The sequence below is a fragment of the Sturnus vulgaris genome, chromosome 10 (assembly GCF_052056855.1).
Source record: "Sturnus vulgaris isolate bStuVul1 chromosome 10, bStuVul1.hap1, whole genome shotgun sequence".
Classification (NCBI taxonomy): Eukaryota; Metazoa; Chordata; class Aves; order Passeriformes; family Sturnidae; genus Sturnus; species Sturnus vulgaris.
Window position 1 is genome coordinate 21,947,229 of NC_142252.1, and position 21,618 is coordinate 21,968,846.

At 43.1% G+C, this 21,618-nt stretch overlaps 1 protein-coding gene across 4 annotated transcripts in view; it reads left to right on the top strand.

The window, feature by feature from the left end:
- MECOM (MDS1 and EVI1 complex locus) overlaps positions 1–21,618 on the top strand; it is a 329,136-nt gene that overhangs the window by 289,039 nt on the left and 18,479 nt on the right. The window contains exons 4-10 of one of the 4 annotated variants that reach the window (XM_014887055.2): positions 2,990–3,092; positions 4,853–5,069; positions 8,046–8,193; positions 9,184–9,337; positions 14,589–15,951; positions 18,089–18,176; positions 20,998–21,024. In XM_014887055.2, coding sequence (XP_014742541.2) covers positions 2,990–3,092; positions 4,853–5,069; positions 8,046–8,193; positions 9,184–9,337; positions 14,589–15,951; positions 18,089–18,176; positions 20,998–21,024 — 2,100 coding nt within the window. Of the gene's footprint in view, positions 1–2,989; positions 3,093–4,852; positions 5,070–8,045; positions 8,194–9,180; positions 9,338–14,588; positions 15,952–18,088; positions 18,177–20,997; positions 21,025–21,618 lie in introns of all 4 variants that reach the window. The other 3 variants (XM_014887059.2, XM_088171043.1, XM_014887058.2) reach the window with 3 other exon arrangements.

Genomic DNA, 21,618 nt, shown 5'->3' on the forward strand with positions numbered 1-21,618 from the left:
GAGAAAAAAAGGTATTAATGTGAAGTAATAAGGACAGCTCTTAAAATCAGAATAAATTTACCTGCATGGTCGTTTTGGTTTAAACTCCCATATGTTTTACTTTAGATTCTCACTGCACTGCAAATTGATGTATAAACAGTGAGTGCAGGTGAATTTTTTCTGTACATACAGAAATTTTAAAAATTATTTTTAATGATAATTAAAGTTAGTGCTCTAACGATGTGAAAACTTCAGAGCTGGAAATCTGTCATTGAGCCTTTGTTTTGGAGAATGTTAGGTCTGAGATGCAGAATAAAGAAACATTGCTCAACTTAAAAAATTTAGTTTTTCAAAACACTCATCTTGTTTCCCTGCTGAGAGACAAAGAGGCTGGCCAGCCAGATTCTGATAGGTAGTTGGATCATCTTTGGGTTTTTAAATAGCAATGCAGACAAGACAACTGGCTGCAGAGTGTGCTCCCTGTTCAGGGATGTGTCCCACAGCTGCAGGAAAGATGCTGCCTCACCCTGAGCTTCCCCAAGAGAAGCCATGCTCCCCAGCAGTTGTGAACAAGACCCTCTTTATGCCCCAGTCCATGTGTCCTCACTCTGTGCTGGGAGGTGAAAAGGTCTATCCAAATACTTTTCATGGGACAGGGAAAATACCAGAGAAGGCTCCACTGTGGTTTTGTGTGAATGCAGCACCAACCCAGGAAGAACAGCGGCCTTTACCTGACTGGGAAACAAAACCTGGGAGCAGAAGCAAGTCCTGGGCAGAGCAGAAGCTTTGGCACAGTCCCTCTGGGATGGTGGAAGTCCTTCCTGCCTGTGTGGTGATTCTGCTTCTGCATTCTCCAGGATGGAGGTCTCCAGAAATCTCTCCAGTCAGTGTGCACATATCGTTATTCCACGTATTATTTTCACCCCAAATCAGCCAGCAACTGGGCCCATCTTCCACAGATCCAACTGCAGGTTCCCTTTCAGATATGCAGAGGCCATTATTCTTCTGGAATTAAAAATCCACTTCCCAATACATCCATCGTAAAAAATGGAAAACCAAGCATTGCTTGCAGCAAATATTCACTGGATGTGGCACTGTCACCAGGTTTATTTGCAGGAGGTAAATGCTGGCTTCATTTAAATGTGGTTTAGTCTTTGATGGGATGAGCTGTGTTGCCTCAGTGCAACCCCAGCATGCTGAAGCCCACCAGGAATCCTTTAACACTGACAGCAGCATTGGATCCACAGGGGCTTGTGGTACCAGATATTTGCCTGGCTGCATGAAGAGATATACACAGGACGCTGCCAGGCTCTCTAGGCCTCCAAAACACTCGGTGGAGTTTGAAATCCCCTCGACAATACAGATACAGATGGGACGCCCAAGCAGCCCAGGCTAGTCGTTCCATGAGGGTGGTGTGGATGAGGAGGGAGGGTGGATCACACTGCCCATAAACTCCTTCTCCTGGTTTTTAGGGGGAAAATTGACCACAAGCAGGCAGTTGTGGCACTGGTACCTTGTGCCTGATGTGTTTTGCCAGCACTTCTGTCACCTGGTGAGGGGTGAGCACCAGGGTGTGGGATGAGCTGCTCTGGCAGCCTCCACTGCCACTCCCTGCACTGTTCTCTGGAGTGGCTTTTGGGACAAACTGGAGAGGAAAAAATCATCCAAATCTGAAGAAATGCATGCGAACCCGATATTTTTAGGTATTTATTCCATCTCCGTGGGCACAGCCTGTGCAGGCAGGAAGGATTAGGCTGTACAGCCACCTCCTGGAGGACACCGGTATGTGCTGGTGAGTGATGGTCTGTGTGTGCCGGGGCAAGGACAGCACCCACCACAGGTGAGAGCCCACGTGTGACAGGGCAGGGAAGGCACCCACAGACCTCCAGACACCTGTCCCTACCTGTGACAAACTCATCTGTGTGGCTTTGAACACTGGAGATGATTTGCTGCCTCTCTCCCCGTGCACTGCAATGAGTGTTGAGAGTTAAGAGTTTGGGAGCAAACCCTTTAAAAATACATTAGTCTGAGAAAAAGCAAAGGCATCATTTTTTAGTGTAGGAAACATAGCTGTCATGTGGTTTTGTTTAACAAGGCTCGAGGAAGTTACTAATATTTATTTGAGCTGCTTCATGGAGCTTTTTAGTGCTCTTCACATTTCCTGCTGAGACAGAAAGCAGCCAGATGGATTTTGGGAATTTCCTTTCAGCAGAGTCTCCTGGTGCTGGCGTGTGCTTCCTCTGGTGCCTGGGCTCAAGGGAGGGTGTCCCCTTTGCCCTCCCCCCTTCCTGCCTCCCCAGAAGGCTCCTTCCCACAGCCCAGCATCACCTGTGTGAGGGGACAAGGTGTCACAGGCCACGGCCACCACCAGCAGCTTTGGCTGCTCACCGTGTTTCTTCATCCAGGACTGATTTTTCCCTCGGTTTCCATTTGAAGCTAAGGAATAACCAGGTGCACTGGTTCTTACAAGCTTCTCTCCTCACAGCTTTTTGGACTGTGTAGATGGTTGGAAGAGGGGGCTGGATGCCTATGGCTTAACCAGCAGCATTTCCTCATGTCTGCTTTAGAATTATAGAAACATTAAGGCTGGAAAAGATGTCTAAGATAATTCAGTCCAAGCATTAAAGTTACTTTAGTACCTTTTCCCAGTGCAACAGGAGTTCCTTCCCTTACCAGGATCACTCAGGGATGTGTTTTATGGCTGCTCTGTACTTAGGTTGGGTATAACTTAGCAGACAAGTTGCTGGTGATATCTGCAGTCATCACAGAGCTCATTTTGCAGCAGAGGCTGTTGAAAGCAGTTCTTTTTATCCTCACAGAGCCTAAAACACAACTTCTGGGCTGGAAGGAGCAGACCTGCCGTGGTCAATCAGCTCCTCTCCAGCAGCACATCTGAACTCTGCCACACTCACCAACAGGGGTTGATGCTTCTTTGACTTTTGTGGTGCCTACCTTGCTTCTTTCTTTCTGATTTTTTTAACTTTCCTTTTTTTTTTTTTTTTTCCCCCAGATATTCTACAGAGTGGTAGCAGATATTGAACCAGGAGAGGAGCTCTTACTGTTCATGAAGAGTGAAGATTATTCACATGAGACAATGGCTCCGGACATCCATGGTTAGCCTCTTCTTACTGTTTCATCTGACAGAAAGTATCACTGAAATTAAACCTGGATTTAGGCAGATTTTTTTCTTCTGTTGAAATCTGGGATGATTTCACTGCAGCCAGGGAGGAGAGCTGGACTGTGGTTGCATTTGTCCATTTTCTGCCCTTCTGTGCTTGATTGAAACTTGATGGTTTTGTGGGGTTGCAAAAGAAGAAGAGCATCCATGTCCTTATCTCAAGTCCATGATGCTCCTGCAGGACACGTATGGGCCCTGGTTATAGGTTATTTTATATCATTTAGCCAAATAACTCTGACCTTGAAAAGAGGAAATCTGAGGTTGTCAATGTTGCTGTCATTTGTGAGGACATCTCAGACATTCTTACTCCTCACACTTGTCCTTTACTCATCCCACACACAGATTCTTCATCTGAAACTCCAGAGTTGTTGCTCAGATTTGTCTGCCAATCTCCAAAATCTCCTTTAGCTGTGCTGCCTGTTGGGCAGTGAGCTATCAGCCACAGGGGGAACTGGGTATGGGATATCTTCTTAATGCCCAGCAGTTTATGCCAAGAGAGACATTTCACAAACATTCAGGGACAATGCACAGGGAAGGAATTATCAAGGTCTCCACTTTCTTGTAACTGCTTGTACATTTAAAGTAGTATTTCTTGTTTTCTTAAGAAAAAACATGGGGATTATACATTCATTCCAATTTGGTTTTGTTTTTGAGTTTTTTCCCCAGTAGTAACTTTGTTTAGTTATTGCTGAAGGTGTCCCCCTGTCCAGCACACTGTTCTCCCTGCCTATGGTCAAGTAGCTATTGTACAAGTGACACCAGAGGAAATCTCTGCAGTCACATGCAGGATCATGTCCCTCAGGGCTGATTTAGAAGCAGACTGAGCCAAAGTGTTGCTCATGGACAGCCAAGAACAGAGCCCCATGACACTTTCTCTGGATCAGCTCAACTGTCAAGTAGCAACCAAGAACATGCACTGGGGATTCCAGCCAGTGCCTTTCTGACTCAGAGCCTCAGGGCATTTATATCTGGAACCAAACCAGGGTGTCTGGCTCCTTGTATGGACCAACAGTAGAGAATGCAGCAGAAAAAAAACATTGTGGGATGTTCTTCTCCAAGTTTATTTTTTGGGGATTTTCTTCAGCTAATCTATTCTTTTGAGGGAGTTACTAGTTAAGGGAATGAAGTACTCACTCCAAAGTAACACTTTACTGATATTCTATACTTTTCAGTAAGAAATTATGAGGATTTTTTGAAATTTAAAGCAAAGAACTTAGCTTCATGCATCACTGGCTTACTTTGAACAGGGCTGGGTGCTGCAGAAGGACTGTGATAAAAATGAAGAGACTTTTAAAAACTCTAAACACCCTTTTGGTTATTTTAGATGCTGATGTTTGTATCTGAGTCAATCCCTTTCATTGAGAAATGCAGAGATTGGCAGTCTCTGCTGGATATCCATGTTAGATCCTGTATAATTCCTTTTAGGGTGGTATTTAAACACTTGTCCTTGCTATTTAAACTTTTGTCCTAAGCCACTGTTAGGGATTCCTGTTGGATGTCACCCTGGCAGTTAACACGGAATTAAAGCATTATTATAAAACATTCTTAAGAATCCTTATTTATTTTGAGGTTCTTCTCTTCTTTTATTGAGGAGCAATTTGTTAACCACACCATTACCCAGCTTCTGGTGGGGTGCTGGTTAAAAAGGAGTGAAAACTGAAGTGGTGTCCCTGTGCCACCCCCTGTGTGTTGCAGAGGAGCGCCAGTACCGCTGTGAGGACTGTGACCAGCTCTTTGAGTCCAAGGCTGAGCTGCTGGACCACCAGAAGTTCCCCTGCAGCACACCCCACTCTGCCTTCTCCATGGTGGAGGAGGACTTCCAGAAGAAGCTCGAGAATGAGAGTGACCTTCAGGACGTGCATGAAATCCAGGAGTGTAAAGAGTGTGACCAAGTCTTCCCAGACTTACAAAGGTAGGAGAAGGTGCTTAAAATGTGATTGAATGGGTTAGATTATATGATGGCTTCAGCTGGATCATGCAGGGCATCAGGACCTGATAAATTCACCTTCTACAGAAACCAAAGATGGAGATGAGCAGGATTTCTATGCCAGCTGGTGGTTTATGGTATAAAAAGCAATAGAGTCTAAATAAGTCAGAAATTTGGTCCTTGTGCTTGAAGTCCTTAGTGAGGACCTTAGATTAAGAGCTGCAACTTTTGCTAATCAGGTCTGAATTGGGGTGATTACAGTGAAATCACAGGAGTGGTTTTACTTCACGTCACCTGAGGTCTTGGTTCCTTAATCTTAGGTAGAAATAATTTGAAACATCTCTGAGTGTTGTTCACTGATGTTACCGATGTTGTCTTTGCAAACAAGCCATTTTAGTTAGAGATGGGTTCTAGATGCTAATAAATCTGTATGTTGATATTTATTTTTAGCTGTATGGTCATAAAGCACCAGGGTTTGTTGCTTCCTTAAATTTATCTCTCTGTTAAAACAGAGAGACCTGTGGGCAAAATACACATAGAATGCAAACAGTGCAACTTTCCTGTCACTGTAGTTGCTGTGATTATTTAAAATACAATATTGCAGTGCAGATTATCAGCAAATTTTGCAAGTTGCTGGAAGATATCGAGAGTACACAGGAATTTTTGCAGCACATCCCTTACAGATTTACATCTTGGTGATTTCTTGACCTGGGGAAGGATAACCTCAACTAATGTTTGATAGTAATGTTGAGATATCTCAATAGCAAAATCCTAGGCCAGATGCTCTGCTGAGATGGGGCAGTGCCTTTTGTAGGAAGCTGCTTGATATCCAGGATCTCTTGTTTTCAGAGTCTTAGCACTATTTCCACACTCCCATCCTGTGTTCCTTTTTTCCCACGTTGTGTGGGCACAACCAGAGTGACTGTGAGCTGCCCTTTTTCAGCACAGGAACGTGTGCATCATTTGCCCTTTAAAAGCTGGCTTGTCAATTTAGAATATTTTGTATATTTCACAGAAATCCTCACTAGTCCAGGATCCAGGGTCTCATGGTGTTTGTTGGAGGTTAGCATGGTTTTCTGCATGCCCAGAGCTGGTCCTTTAGAATAATTGCTCCTGGATGCTCCAGGTGCTGGTTCTGCAAGATGGAGCCCTCTCTCCCCAAACAGAAATGTTCCTTCACTCCTCTCCATGGAGCAGCTACCCCAGCGTTGTGTGGGGTGTCTCAGATCAGTGGATGATCCTTGTACCTGGACAAAACTAACGACACTGAAATTGAAACGTGATGTGCCAAACATCACTCCCCACTGTAGGCCACCCCATTGAGCAGGAATTTGTGCAGGCACAAGGTCTTGTTCACTGGTTGATGTTGGGCAGTGTGTGGCTCCACCTGTCTGATTTTCAGTCTGAGGGGGCTGATGGAGACAGATCAAGTCAGAAGAATTTCCAGCAGCCTGGGTGAGGCAGGATGCTGGACTGTGAGGTTTTTGCATGTTGGGAGTTATTCAGTATTAAAGTTCTTTTCTCCCTGTGAACGAGAGGACGATATTTAACATATGGGAATCATTGAGGAAATGTAAATTTAGCTTAAAATATTAAATATTGAAGAGAAAGGGCAAAAAACAAAGAACGAGTCATCATAAATAGATGGGCAGTACTGTGAGAAAGAGTGAAAAATGAGAGTGAATGCAGCCATCCACCAAACTCCTGAATTATTGAACAGCTCATACACCACACAGACAGTTCACTGCAAAAAAAGTGCCAAAGTGTGTTATATCCAGATTATATGAAACAAAAGGCCCAAATGAGCCATGCTTGAGGGTGTGAGTAATGACATGGAGAAATAGCTGAGCAGGAGGATGGGGGTGTTGGGTCCAGGAGTGCCCAGTGCTGACAACTGGTCACAGAGCTGTGACACAGCCAGGGACAAGAATCTCTGCAGGTCTTATGGAAAATTTTTTGAAGTGATGGAAAGTCAATTGTTATAAAAGTATTAGGAGGAGAAGTCAGAATTATTTTTCCCCCCCAAAAGAAGAAGAGGGGTAGAAGTGTGAAAGCATTTCCATTGCATGTGGCTGAGAATGGAGGTTGCTTTTTGGGCTACACAACCGAAACAAGGCTGTAACCCCTGCAGGTTTTGTCACTGATTCAGCAGAGATCAGTTGGAGCTTCATGTGAAAAAATTCTCACTTTTCAGTGGGTTTTTTCTGTGTATCCACTCTTGCATTACATAGTGATCTTCCCTCAAGCAGTGGTGTGAGTTATGACTCTGTATGTGACCAAGCAATACAGGTATTTAAAAATACATATTTGTTACAAATGAATGGTAAAAATTCAGAGATAAAAAATAATTTAAAGATGTGCAATAGAATTTAGATGGACACTGAATATCCTAATAATAGACTGAATAAGCCACTAAGAAATGAATGACTAAACAACCCCACAATTGCACATAGTTAATAATAATCATCAAGAATAGCTCCAGTTGTGGTGTACCTTATCTACAGCTTCTTAAACTCATCCTGTCCTACTCCAGAGGAGCTATTCCTCATCTATTCCTGCTGTAAGAAAAATTGACTCCCATCAAAGGAGTGGATTTATAGCAGGTGGTGGCATCCAAGGTGTGTTTAGAGGGAAAGTCATAAGGCAGAAATAATTCAGACTGCAGGGAAGAATTACCAGAGTGAAATACTGAGAGGTGTATGAAATAATCTCCTTGGGGAGAGACAGCAGCAGCATCTCCTGGAGCATTTGCAAGTGGCCTGGCAAAACATGAGAGGATGTGTTATTCTGGTGGGGAGAAGGAGGTTCTGCCTCCTGGCTGGGGTGAGCCTGGAACTCACAGGACTTATTTCTGTCAGGATTGGGCCTTTGAGGCTTTTTAAATTTTTTTTTTTAGTGTGCTCTGCTATCTCCTCTTCCTATAAACCCACACCTGACTGAGCCCTGTTCCTGTTTCCACAGCCTGGAGAAGCACATGCTGTCACACAGCGAGGAGAGGGAGTACAAGTGTGACCAGTGCCCCAAAGCTTTTAACTGGAAGTCCAACTTGATACGTCACCAAATGTCTCACGACAGCGGGAAGCACTACGAGTGTGAGAACTGTGCCAAGGTACAGTGAATTTGTAGGCTGCCTGGAACTTCTTGTGCTGCTGGAGGCAGGGGAGTGTGGAAGTGGGGGTGCCCCAGGCTGGGATGCAGGAGGGCATAGGGCTTCTGCCGTGCTCCAGATGGTTCCTCAAGGGTTTTCACTTCTACTTTTAAAATATGTTGTTTTTCTTTCCCTTTTGGTTTGGAAATGGCTGTGGAGTCTGAAATGGGCACTGATGCAGGATGCTGAGCATCCTTGAGCTCAGGGGTTGGCTCCTTGAGAGGATTGGTGGGGTGTAAGAGGGTCAATGAGGGGCAAGAATCCCCAGGGCAGAGGATTCCCTAGGCTGTGTGCCAGCTGCTGGGACCAGAAACTTCAGTATAGTACTGCAATATAAATGAAAAATAAGCAATAGCAATGCCCCCCAGCTGCACTGGGTACACCTCTCATCTCTAAAGCATCTCCATCATGTCCCAGCACTGGGCTTGCTGTAGGAATTACTTGTATAGGATGTGGTAACCTGCATTGCTTTTTATCAGATTTCCAAAGCTTGGCCCTTTTGCATGAGAACTTACTTGGTTTTAGGTAGATTTGCTGCAATAATGGTAATTTCATATTACCATTAATATGGTAATATGAGCTGACACTTATAAGATGTAACCAAGCCCTGGTTTCTAGCTCTGGGTTGTGTACAGGATTACTTGTCACACACTCAAGTATCAGTATAAAGTATTTCTGATGCACTAATGCTTAGAGGTTTCAAGCAGCCACATTTTCACTTATTTCCCATGAAGTCTCTGACCTCAAATGTGCAATTTCTAATGGCAAAGTCAAATGCATCTTCTGCAAAGGAGTTAACAGACCCACACAATACTTGGGTGATTAGCAAGGGTTTTAATCTTAGAATACTCCCAAAAATAGCTCCAAGGTTTGAATTTTAAAAGGCTGTTGTGATAACTGGCTTCTTCTGCAGTCAAGTTTCTTGGTTAATCAGTACTCATTTCCTAGCAGGTTTTCACGGACCCCAGCAACCTTCAGAGGCACATTCGTTCCCAGCATGTGGGGGCTCGTGCTCACGCTTGTCCAGAGTGTGGCAAAACCTTTGCCACTTCTTCAGGCCTCAAACAGCATAAACACATCCACAGCAGTGTCAAACCTTTCATATGTAAGTCTTCAACTAAACCTCTTTGATTAAGTGTTGTTTCTCTTGCCATAAAGCAGAGCAGTCTGGGAGCAGGAGGTTGTGTTCTGCTCCCTTTGAATTTCCCACCTGTGTCACAAGGGCTGAGTTACTGAATGAGTTCTGGCTAATTTGTATGCAAGGAGTTATTTTCATGTGATTTTCCTTTTCAGACAGACACTGTGTGCTGTTTAAATGTACCTGTTGCCTCAGGGATGTTTTTCCGTGCACAGATGCAAAGTGAGGACTGGGATTTAGCTTTAGAAGGAGCCAGGCTTGGTGGCTGTAGCCTCATTGTTCTGCACCGTGCTGGGCTGGCTGCTCTCCTCCTGCTTGAGGAGCAGATTTTGGGCTGCAGAGTCTCCACAGCAGATGCCATGACTTTTGCTGGAGTTGGAAAACAAATCTCAGAGGCAGTGAGATTCATCTTGGCACCTTCCTCGAGTCTCCTTTGCATGCCCCAGGTTTAAGGACTGAGCTGAGCTGTTAGATCTTCAGTAACAGCTTCTCCAGGAGTAAAAATCTGCCTTGGATGTGAGCCTGGCTCTGAGCTGGGCTTCAGTGGGATCCTCAGCACCTCACAGGTTGCTTTTGCTGCTGAGCCAGACCTGCTTGGGAAGGGTGTAGGTTGCTTTCCCTCCCTTTCACTGGGGAAGCAGAGGCAGGAAATATTTTAAAATATTGCTCTTGGTAGTTCTGCTGTCCACCACAGCCTTTTTAGGCACCTGTTGTGACTTGAGAGGTACCTTGACTATCTCCCCTACTTGTCTGCTAAACCTTTTAATCTTTTGCTGCTCTCAACAATAATTTTCCAAAATAGCTGCACCACACCTGTGAAAAGCATTGGCCACAAGCTAATATATTTCCTCAAGAGGAGTATTGGCTTAAACATCTCATTTGTGCAAAATCTGTAACCTGCCATTGGGTGAGTGATACTTTTGGTTTGGACTCCTTCAATGAGAAAACATATAAATAGATCCAATATTAAATATCACTAATAATTTTTAAAGCTGATTGTAGATTAAATGATTACACGTAATTAGAAAGCAAGCTTCTGGTGAGATAGGGACTCCTCAGGTAGGCCTATTGCAACATCCTACATGGAAGTCTCTAAGTGGAACCTCTCATGAAAGAAATAATCTCTCAAATGCTTTTTGTTGCTATTTTTCCTGATCAATCAAAACAACAACTGGTATCCTTCACAATGTAGTGTGAGGGATGAAACCCCATGGAGCACCCTACGGATAACAGCCATGCAATTGCAGAACAAAAGGGTTTTGAGACCACATGTTTGGCTTTGCAGAGCCGTGAGAGGGAGGTAGGGTCACCTAGAGCAGATATCTGCTTTCCACCAGCAGGCCACACACCAGGATTTACTCGTACCAGTCTGTTTATGGCAACTGTCTCTTATTACAGTGTGCCGCCCGAGCTTGAGTGAAAACTCACCAACACTAAGGTAATTACTCACTGCCTTCACAAAATCTCCAGCCTCCCCAAATAGAAACCACATGCCATAATAGACTGAACATATTCTAAATAGTACTTACTGTAATTTTTTTAATAAGCAGAAAATATGCAAACTTAACTGCTGGCTAATTTGGGGTCCAGAGACAATCACTGTAGAGAGTGTGCGTAGGCACGAGATTAATTTTTTGCAATTTTTGAGCCAGATTGGGGGTTTGTGTTAAACCTGGGGTCTGTAGAGCAATAAAAGCTGCAAGGAGGGAAGCTTCTCTTACAAGTTAGTTGCTTAAAAGTATGGCAGTGAGATTTAAAGGGTGTAATAAGGTGTAACTGCAGAAATCAAACCCAGCTTCTGTTGCTTTCATACATGGAAACAATTAAAGTTGATAACCACCTAATAAAGTTTAAGTCATATGATGAAAAGGAGATAGATCTTAAAACATAAATTTGTCTGAGGAGTCCTGGCTCTTGGGAATATCCATGGAGGTGTCACAGTCAGTTTAGACACAGAATCCCCGTGGCATTGGGTGTGCCAGTCACTGATGCCATGATACACCCAGGCTTCAGGTGACAGTCCCCAAAAGGAAGAGTACTCCAGGGAGCAAGGGCTTCCACCTGGGCACAAAATTTCTTTGCCAACCCTTAGAGCCCATGGATTAAGTAGAATGTTGTCTGTTGAATGCAAGAGGCACCTTGAGCAAGCAGCACCTCATTAAATAGTTTTAAATAACTTCAATGCTCAGTAAGGTAAATTGTTGGTACAGCTGTTAATTGTTTGCTGAGATTATATTAGTAAATATTTAAGTATTTTAATGGTATTGCTACTATTGATTGAATTTAGTTTAAAAATAAAAGATAAAATGCATTTAGTCAAATTATTCATTTGTATCTCCCCTAATAGCCTGTAAGGATCTTAAAATTTTAAGTGCATATTTTTGCTTTTCTCCAGAGTAGAATATTTCTTGATTCTGTTGACTTTGGAATATATTAACAGAGAATAGTAGTTTAATAATGTACCACCCTTCTTTAAGAGAGAACTTCCCAGATTTTAGGAAAACCCAATTTGTGCCAATATCCCTTTTCCAGTCCTTTTCCACTCCAGCCAACCTGATCAAAGCCTAATCTTAAATAAAGCCATGTGAATAAGAAGCAGGACCTCAACACAACATGGTAGAAGATCAAAAGTTCATAAAACATGGTTTCTTCTTAATTCTACAATAGCTTATCCTTGGAAATGCATGCATTTGAGATATTTCTTTTTCTGGGAAAATACGCATGGTCTATCCTGCTTTACACGTGGGAGAGGAGTAGATTGATAATACCCAAGGAAGAGCTTGTGTGAACCTGTGGATGTGACACTCGAGTCACCATTTGGGTCGGTTTAATTTTGGTTTCTGTGATCAACATGATGGGAGCTGGGGGAAATTGCTGTGTAAAGCCTCAACAGTGAAGGTAAGGGGCTGATTCTGTACCCTGGAGTGTGGAACAGAAATCTTATGCCTGCAATTAGGTTAAAAATAGGAGAAAATTGCAGAAAAATCAGAGCCTCATAACTGCAAAAATGAATGAGAAATAATTATTTATTAAATAAAAAATATATCTATGTTAAATAAGAAAGTAAATTATTTTTGAAGGGGACAAAAACTACTTAACAAGAGAAAATCAAGAATTTTCAAGAAACTAGAATAATCTCATGCCTCTTGTCTCTCTTATTTCTTTCTCTTCCATATTTTTTCCCCCCCATTTTTTCTCTTCATTTTTGATTTTCTCTCTCTTCTTTCTTGCCTTTCCTTGTGAATGAAGATTTCCAGCAGGAACAGTAACTGATACACAGAAACAAGCCTTCTTCCTGAATTACTGCACTGCAAATTTCCTGTGTTTGGGGCCGATCCTGCACCGTTTACCCCACGAATTGTCCCGGGGATGTCAGTGTGGGATGTGAGCAGGGGAAGAGCGGGTGGATGGGGCAGGATCAGGCCCGGGAACAATAGGAGCATTGTTGGAGAGGCATGGAGCAGGCTGCTGAAGAGGTAAACAGTTAGGAGATGACAACAAGCAGTGGAGTTTCTCAAGGGCAGGGATTTGGAGGAGCAGGAAGGTTAGCGCGGGCCCCGGTGCGAGTGGAAGTTAGAGGACGTGATTGCAGTTCATGGGAACCAAGAGTGCAGGATGGGATACATTCAATTCAGTTTCCTCTGCTGGCTTAAAATAGAGCCATTGTAAATTATGTCAGACTGTCTCAAATCATGAAAATGATTGTTAAAAAGGCCTCAGAATACACAATGCGTATTGTTGTGCGGCTTTGATGTGTGAAAGATGAGAGTTTATGATATAACACAAATTAAATAAAAATAAAGTGGCCACATGCTTTTTCCTGGCTGAGAAAAAAAAAAAAAAAGAAAAAAAAGGATTCATTGCAGAGGGATAACAGTGCTTGCTGATAGTGGTGCTGCCTTGTTTTCAAGCAGGTCTGGAGCTGATACTCTTAGAAGCAAGGTAGTGCATAGGTACAGACAAATTTTGGCATAATGAAGAGCACAAGGCACAGAACAGCCTTGGGAGTTGCCTGATGCTCCTGCTCATCCAAAGAATGCTAAGAAGGTGCATAAAAAGGCACTGGGGAACTAAGTATTGCCCTCTTCCAAACCCCACTTGTATTACAGGCTCTTAACTTGGTTGCTACCCCAATTTGCTCCCTAAGGTTTGTAGCCCAGAAAGTCAGGAGCCTGCAAAATCAGTGTTTACCTCAGTGATGTGATTGACTCTGCCACTGTGGAAGGTTGCTGGAAGCTGAGCTCCAGCCTGCATGGTGTCACAGGCTAGATCAGGCCCTGACCTCAAGGTAGACCTGCTCCCCAAATGCTGCATTTGTAAGACTGAAATAATTCTCATCCCAGAGGTGTTTAAAAGGAAATTCATCATGCTCTTGCTGAGCATCAGACATGCAAATAAAGAGATTTTCATTTTTGAAGAAAATTGTTGAAATATGGTCTATCTTGTCATGTGCAAGAGGCAAACAAGCAATATTAATACTAGGAGAGTTAAGATGTGGAATTTACTGTTACAGCATCCCGGGCACCTGTAAACACTGTATGCATTGCATGAATAGAAATGCATTGGACATATGAGAGTACTGAGGTTTTCCAGGTTCCAGCCTGGACTTCCATGAGTTTAAATTTTTCATTGTAAGTGGAAAAAAAAATGTTTGTTACAATTATACCTGGAAATAGGAAATACCTGGTTGTCTCCTCCTTCACCTCTGTCCTCTTCTTGCAGAGTGAAAGCTCTGTGAGGCAGCTTCATCTCTGTCTGGTCCTGCAAATATTTATTTTAATGATTGATTTCCACATGGGAAGAGTGACATAAATGGATGCCATTTGAAGACACCTGTGCTCTGACACAGGAGCACCGTGGGTTCATGGGGGGTCACAGCATGGGGTGGTGGCTCATGGGGGGCTCGGGGGGCTAATGCAACGTGGGATAATGGTACTGAATGTGCAGCACTGTGCAATGCAAAGAGCAAATGAGGAGAGTGTGCCTACTAGTGATTCCAGACCTTTTCTGCTTGGTTGGAGCGGGTTTTGGTGCTGTCTTCTGACATTTGTCTGCTCGGATGCCTTGCTTTAGAGAGTACAGTTGCTTTTGTAAATTTGTGCTCCCAGACCTCTCATTGACATTTGGTGGGTAAAAAATGGTGTTATTTGCACAGCTTTGAGGGTGGGGGCAATTACCACAAAGCCTGAGATGTGTTGTTGTTGTTGTTTACATACAGGTGAGGTCTGCCATAAATCCTATACTCAGTTTTCAAACCTTTGTCGTCATAAGCGCATGCATGCTGATTGCAGAACCCAAATCAAGTGCAAAGACTGTGGACAAATGTTCAGCACTACGTCTTCCTTAAATAAACACAGGAGATTTTGTGAGGGCAAGAACCATTTTGCAGCAGGAGGATTTTTTGGCCAAGGCATTTCTCTTCCTGGAACCCCAGCTATGGATAAAACGTCCATGGTTAATATGAATCATGCAAATCCGGGCCTTGCTGACTATTTTGGAGCCAATAGGCATCCTGCTGGTCTTACCTTTCCAACAGCTCCTGGATTTTCTTTTAGCTTCCCCGGTCTGTTTCCTTCAGGCTTGTACCACAGGCCACCTTTGCTACCTACTAGTTCTCCTGTTAAAGGACTTCCGAGCGCAGATCAGACAAACAAAAGCCAAAGTCCCCTCATGACAAATCCTCAGATACTGCCAGCCACCCAGGATATTTTGAAGGCACTAAATAAACAACCATCAGTAGGGGAGAATAAGCCAGTGGAGCTTCAACCAGAAGGGTCCTCTGAAGAGAGGCCGCATGAGAAACTCAGTGACCAGTCAGAGAGTAGTGACCTTGACCTTGACGATGTCAGTACCCCCAGTGGCAGTGACCTGGAAACCACCTCGGGCTCTGATCTGGAAAGTGACATTGAAAGTGAGAAAGAGAAATTTAAAGAAAATGGTAAAATGTTCAAAGAAAAAGTAAGCTCTCTGCAGAGCCTGGCGTCAATAAATAATAAGAAAGACCACAGCAATCATTCCATTTTCTCACCATCCTTAGAGGAGCAGACTGCGGTGTCAGGAGCGGTGAATGATTCTATAAAGGCTATTGCTTCTATTGCTGAAAAGTACTTTGGTTCAACAGGACTTGTGGGGCTGCAAGACAAAAAAGTCGGAGCCTTACCTTACCCTTCCATGTTTCCCCTCCCGTTTTTTCCAGCATTCTCTCAATCAATGTATCCATTTCCTGATAGAGACTTGAGACCGTTACCCTTGAAAGTGGAGCCCCAATCACCCAGTGAAATTAAGAAGATCCCAAAGGGAAGCTCTGAGTCTCCCTTTGACCTCACCATAAAACGTAAGGAGGAGAAGCCACTTACTCCCATCCCCTCAAAACCAGCAGCCCCCTCTGCATCCAGCCAGGACCAACCTCTGGATCTCAGCATGGGCAGCCGAAGCAGAGCCAGCAGCACAAAACCAACCGAGCCTCGGAAAAACCACGTCTTTGGAGAGAAGAAAGGAGGAGACCTGGAGCAAAGGAAAGCTTCAGAGTCCTCTCTGCAGCACGCCAGGCCCACCCCGTTCTTCATGGATCCCATCTACAGGTAAAGGACTCTCAGCTGCCTTTCAGCATCCTTTGGTGCAGGCTGCCAGGGCTGCCAGGGCTGCCACCCTGTCCCCTCCCAGTGTCCCTGGAGGTGCCATTGCACTGCCAGGGCATGGGGGACCCAGGCCACATGCTGACCTGTACATCCCTCCTCTCATCCCAGCTGCTCCAAGTGAGCCACGGGACTGGCAATGCTGCAATTAGCAAGCCCTCGTTGCCAGGAGTCATTAGGTTAACCTGCATAGCTTGACATGCAGAGGTTGAATATATTCTCTTACCCATAAATGAGCTGGCATCAGTATTGAATATTTGTTTATTTGGTGTGTATTTTATGTCACTGGTTTGCCTGAAATTAATTTTCTTCCAAAACTGCCTACTCTGGCTTCCCCTGGAGATGACAGTGCCTCTCCCCAGAGTACCCCTTGTACTCCACTTTGCCAGTTCCTCTTGAATAAGAGGAGTTTCTCACAAGTACAACAAAGAAACGCATTGGCACTAAGATGTACTAAAAGTATGGAAATTGAGAATTATTTCTGCCCTTTTTTACCATTATTTGAGTACTGGGTTGATTTCTTCAGGCATTTCATCCATAGAATTGAAGGCACAGCATCCTTGTGTGTACAAAGCCTCACCAGTGGGCTCTTTAGTCATAGAATCATCACAGAAAGACTTGAGTTGGAAGGGACCTTAAAGCTCATCTGATTCCAATCCCCTGCCATGGGCAGGGACACCTTCCACTCCTCCAGGCTGTGCAGATCCCCATCCTTGTGGAATCAATGGGAGCCTCACTGTTGGCTTTGAAAGGTGCACACTGTCAGTGAGCTGAGATTTTTAAAAAACAGCAGTAAAATCCAGAGTTCCTGGTGTTTCCCAGCAGAACTGAGATGGATCTCACTGGGATGTGAATTTCACCTGCACCCTGTGTGTGTCAGCCCCCCTTTGCCCTTTCTGCTCTCATATCTGTAACAAGTCAAAGTCATGCATCTAAATTACTTTAGAGAAATATTACCCATAAAAATATTTATCAGTAATATAAATGACTGATTTTACAGCCTCTTGTTAATAAAAAAAAGGATATTGCCATGTAAATTATGTTAATGTATTACTTTCTCTGAAAAAGAAATGCTGTGGGCAAAGTTTTTGGAGAGTGCTGGGGCATAAGACAACAAGTCTGCATTAAGAAGAAACAGGATATGATGCTTTTTACTGAGATGGTTTTATTCATGCCAGATTGATATCTGTGTTAGCCCATAAGTTTTCTTTGCGTCATATTCACTTAAAATGCCCGAAGCAGCGGAAATAATGACCCGTGTTTTATGGCCCTGCATTACCAACTGATTGAATTGCATTACAAACTCCCCTGCCCAGGGCAGAGGGGTTGGAACTAGGTGATCTTTAGGGTCCCTTCCGACCCAAACCATTCTGTGAGCCTACATTTCTGTGATTTTAATGAAATCTGTACAAATTCTGGCCAGGCCAGTTATCACTGAGCCTTCCTTTGCCATGAGTTACCTCTACCTGTGGACAACATGATTCATCCATGAAACTGTGCACGTCAGTAACAGAAAAAGCAAAACCCTCAAAGTTCCACGTTGTTTCTGAATTATCCACACTGGGTTTTGCTGCCACGAGTGAATTGCAGGATTTGTTGCTGGCACCTCAGATTCAGTGTGTTCCTACAAGCCCTGCTTGACCTTGGCTGTGCACAGGGGAGGTTTCCAGGGTGGTGGCTGTGATGTCATGTGTGGGCAGATGGCAAGGGACCCATTGCTCAAGGCTCTGTTGCCTTGAATTCCTCTCCTCTTAGTGCTGAGCGTGCTCAGGTGCCTTATTTCTTTATAAAAGTGCTTGGTAGTTAGCCATTGGTTCATATTATAGTGGTTATCTATCTTTTAAATGGGATTATTGCCTACATAAATGTTATATCTGCTTTAAAGGTGATTCCCAGCCCCACCCTGGCAGTAATGAGCTGTGTGTGGGAATTAAGACTTGAGTGTCCTCCCTTATCTTTTACTGTTATTTCTTAGAAACAAATTGCTTGATGTGTAATTGCCCGTTTTAAACCTGAGTAGCTGTATGATTATTAATATCTGAGACTGATTCATCACAAGCAAATCTAATTTTAACATTTACAGAGTAGAAAAAAGAAAGCTAACTGACCCACTGGAAGCTTTAAAAGAGAAATACTTGAGACCTTCCCCGGGATTCTTGTTTCATCCACAAGTAAGTATTTTGGGAATTTTGATGTTGTAAACAAGCCTGTTGATGCTTCAAAGCAGGTGCAGAGAAATGAATGCAGTCTTAGTCATTTTTGGATTTCCTAAAACACACAGTTTTTGCTGGACCATTGTGGTGGAAAAGCGTAAGCATTGTTCTGAGCTTCTTGATGTTTTGCAGATTAAACAACATGTTTTGATTATAGAGGAAGCCAGATTCCAACTGAATGTGTCTTTTAGAACCATTTTCCTCCAAAACCATAACGTAGCTACCAACATTTGCAGGCACTCGTGTCTTCAGCTCTCTCCTGTGCTCTGAGCAAGGAGAGTCAGTATTGACTGCAAGGAGTCGATGCAGATTCACAGCAAGGCCAGCAAAGCCGAGCATCCTACTTCAAAAGGGATTTTATTTTGTTTAAGGACTCTCATAAAAGAGAAAAAAAGTTTCCACCTGATGTTTCCAAGCCTCATAGTGTAAATGCTCCACGGTTTCTTTGGTAGCTGCTGTGGGCTGCAATGTGTGCAGGGTGTGGAGGATCCCTGCTCCTCCTTTATGAGACTTTATGAGGGTTGCTCACTTGTTCACAGACCACAATCCTGGATGAAAAACATTTAAGAGGGTGTCTCAAAAGAGTTCAACAACTGTGATATGTATGTGGTATAGGAAGAAGATCTGTGTTCAAACTATATATTACTTTTCTCCACTAGCACTGCACCCTCATTTTGTCTTCCTCCTCCTTGCTCAAAGAGATTTTTCTAAAAATCTCAGTTAAATCTTACACCTGAAATAAAATGCTCCGTGGTATTTACAGATTTGAACTCCTTGCTGACTGTGGGCTGCTTCATCTTAGTAATGGCACCCTCTACACATCCTGTATTTTAAGCACACAACCTTGAGCTGCTGTCTCTGGTTCAGGTTCCTCTGAATTCCTAGGCAAAACAGCCCAATTATCTACTACCAATTGCTTATTTTTTCCCCCAATGAAGTCCTAAGTTATTATATCCTAACTTACATGGAATATATTCTGATAAATGGCACTTCTGCAGAGCTGGAAGAGCAGCTGGTAGCATATATGGTTGCATAAAAGCACCCCTTTCCAATTTCAATGTCTGAACAAAATGTTGGATCTAAGTATTAAAGTATTTAGTAGTATTTACATGCCATAAGTATTTATGGCATTATGTAAGTATTTATAAGCATTAAATGAGAATTTAAGATGTGTTAAAATCACTGAGAATTTAAGTGCAAGTTTTAATAGCAGTTTAACACCTCCTGCTGAGTTACCTTAAATAAGGTAAATCTGCCCAGTTGGCAAAACAAGTGAAAATTCCCCTTTAGTAACAGATACTGCTAATGCACAAATACAGAAAGGACCTCAATCTGCTTTTTGTCCCTGCTGTAAAACAGGCTGGTTCCTCCCCATTGAGTCAATTATTTTCTTAGAGCAATTAAGGAGCTTTAAATTATGAGTAAATTATTTAAATGAGGGAATTTTAGATACTGCATTGATTGAAAGAGCAGGATTATTTTGCTTAGTGCTCTCTAGCTGTTCAGAAGCTGTAACTCAGTGGTTCAGTGCTGTAGGATTTGGGGGTTCTGCAGGTGTTGCTGCAGGTTGGACTGTCAGTGGTAGCTGGGGTGGTCAGTGGGTGGGAAAAGGGCTGCTGGGGTAAAATTCACTGTTTGGAGTTTGGCTGTGGTGGGCAGGAAAGGAGTTGGAAATTCTTTCATGTAGCTCTGTGTGACTGAGTTACCTGGGGAACTGGGAGTCAGGTGAGGATGAAGGTGAAATGCAGACATGGGGCATTTCCCTGTTAGTGGCAGTGATGTCAGGCTTCCACCCTTTGTGTTTTGGCCCAGGGGGTTGTTAAATCTCTTGTTGGTGGCCCAGGAAGGTCCCAGTGCTGTCACCAAGGGCCAGCCCAGGTGGGGCAGAGCCATCCCCCAGGGGCAGGAGGGAGGGCTGGCTCTGCAGAACCCCCTCCTCCACATTTCTCACCGTGCAACAGAATGGAGAGTCCATGGCAAAGCCTGGCTTTGGTTTTATCACTTACCTGAGTGAGAGGGATAATATCTTTAACTTGGTGTGAGCTGGATCGATGCAGAGGTCAGGAGTGTAACAGGCACTAAGGAACATTGTAAAAGAAAACCAAACCACCAGCACATGTCCTGTCAAAAAAGTAAATGTCAAAATGCTTTCTTGCAAACTTTAATAGATCAGAAAGGAGTCTCCTGTTTGCAAAGGCAGAATCTGGCTTGGTATTTATAGAGGGCTGGGGAAAGCTTCCAGAAAAGCTTTTTTTTTCCTTTATAGTCCTGTTCACCCCTGTAAAAGTACAGGTGGGGAGTGCTCCTCAAGTTTTCATTTTCTGCTGGCAGGATTTAAAATATTTACAAACTTATTGTTCATGTCCTAAAAGCTTGTGGTTTTGTTGTTGAATTTATTTCTGAAAATTGCCATCTCAGGGACTAAGAATTTATTATTTCTTAACTGGATAATATGACAGCAAACAGATGGGTCTTTCAAATAGGGTTCTGAAACAGAACTTGCAGACATAAACCCTAAAGTCTGTATCCTATCCCTGGCTGGGCAAAATTCCTCCCTGTGCCCAAAAGCTATGGAAATTCGATAATTTAATGGCATTTCACAATAATTTGTCATTACAAGGATTGTATTTTTTTAGGAAGAGAACATCCCTCTCCAACAAATCATTCAGAAAAACATTTTAATTAATATCTTTAAATAAAATCTTAATAAGTAGATTGATTGCAATAAGGATTCCAATGCAGGAATAATGTGTTGTTTTTGTTTCAATTTTGCTCCCAGTTCCAATTGCCTGATCAAAGAATTTGGGTAAGTTCATTGCTTATATTTTTGATTTAATCACTGTGAAATAAATTGCATAAGAAAAATATAATATGAAAGATAACTTACCTCTCAATTATGGAGCATGCCAGTCTTTCCTACAGGGTCTTGCAGCTGAGCAGATAAATATGCTCTTATGTCAAATTGGCTTTATTTTTTCTACCTGATCCTGCTGGTTTAGTTTGGTGAAGGCAATGGGAGCTTTACCTGAGTGAAGGTTGCAGAATGCAGTCTTTGTTTATATGTGACTGAAACTGTTCCAAGCCATTTTCCTTTAGAGATTGCAGTGAAATTTTCAGGCTGATATCTTGTTAGATTGCAATAGTTAATAAATATTTAATCTACATTAAAATACAGAGTCTCAGAGGATTTAATGTTTCTCTCTCACTTGACTTCAGTGGGAGCTAGTCACTTAATAGTCACTTTAATAGCTTTGAAATTTTGAGCCTAATTGCTCATTGCAGTGCTTAAAGCAGAAATAAAACACTCATTTATTTGCTGTGTTTAGGTCAAATTTGTCCTCTGTGTATACTTACAGTATCCTCTTTACATGAGCAGGAATTGTGATTTTAGTGCACTGTG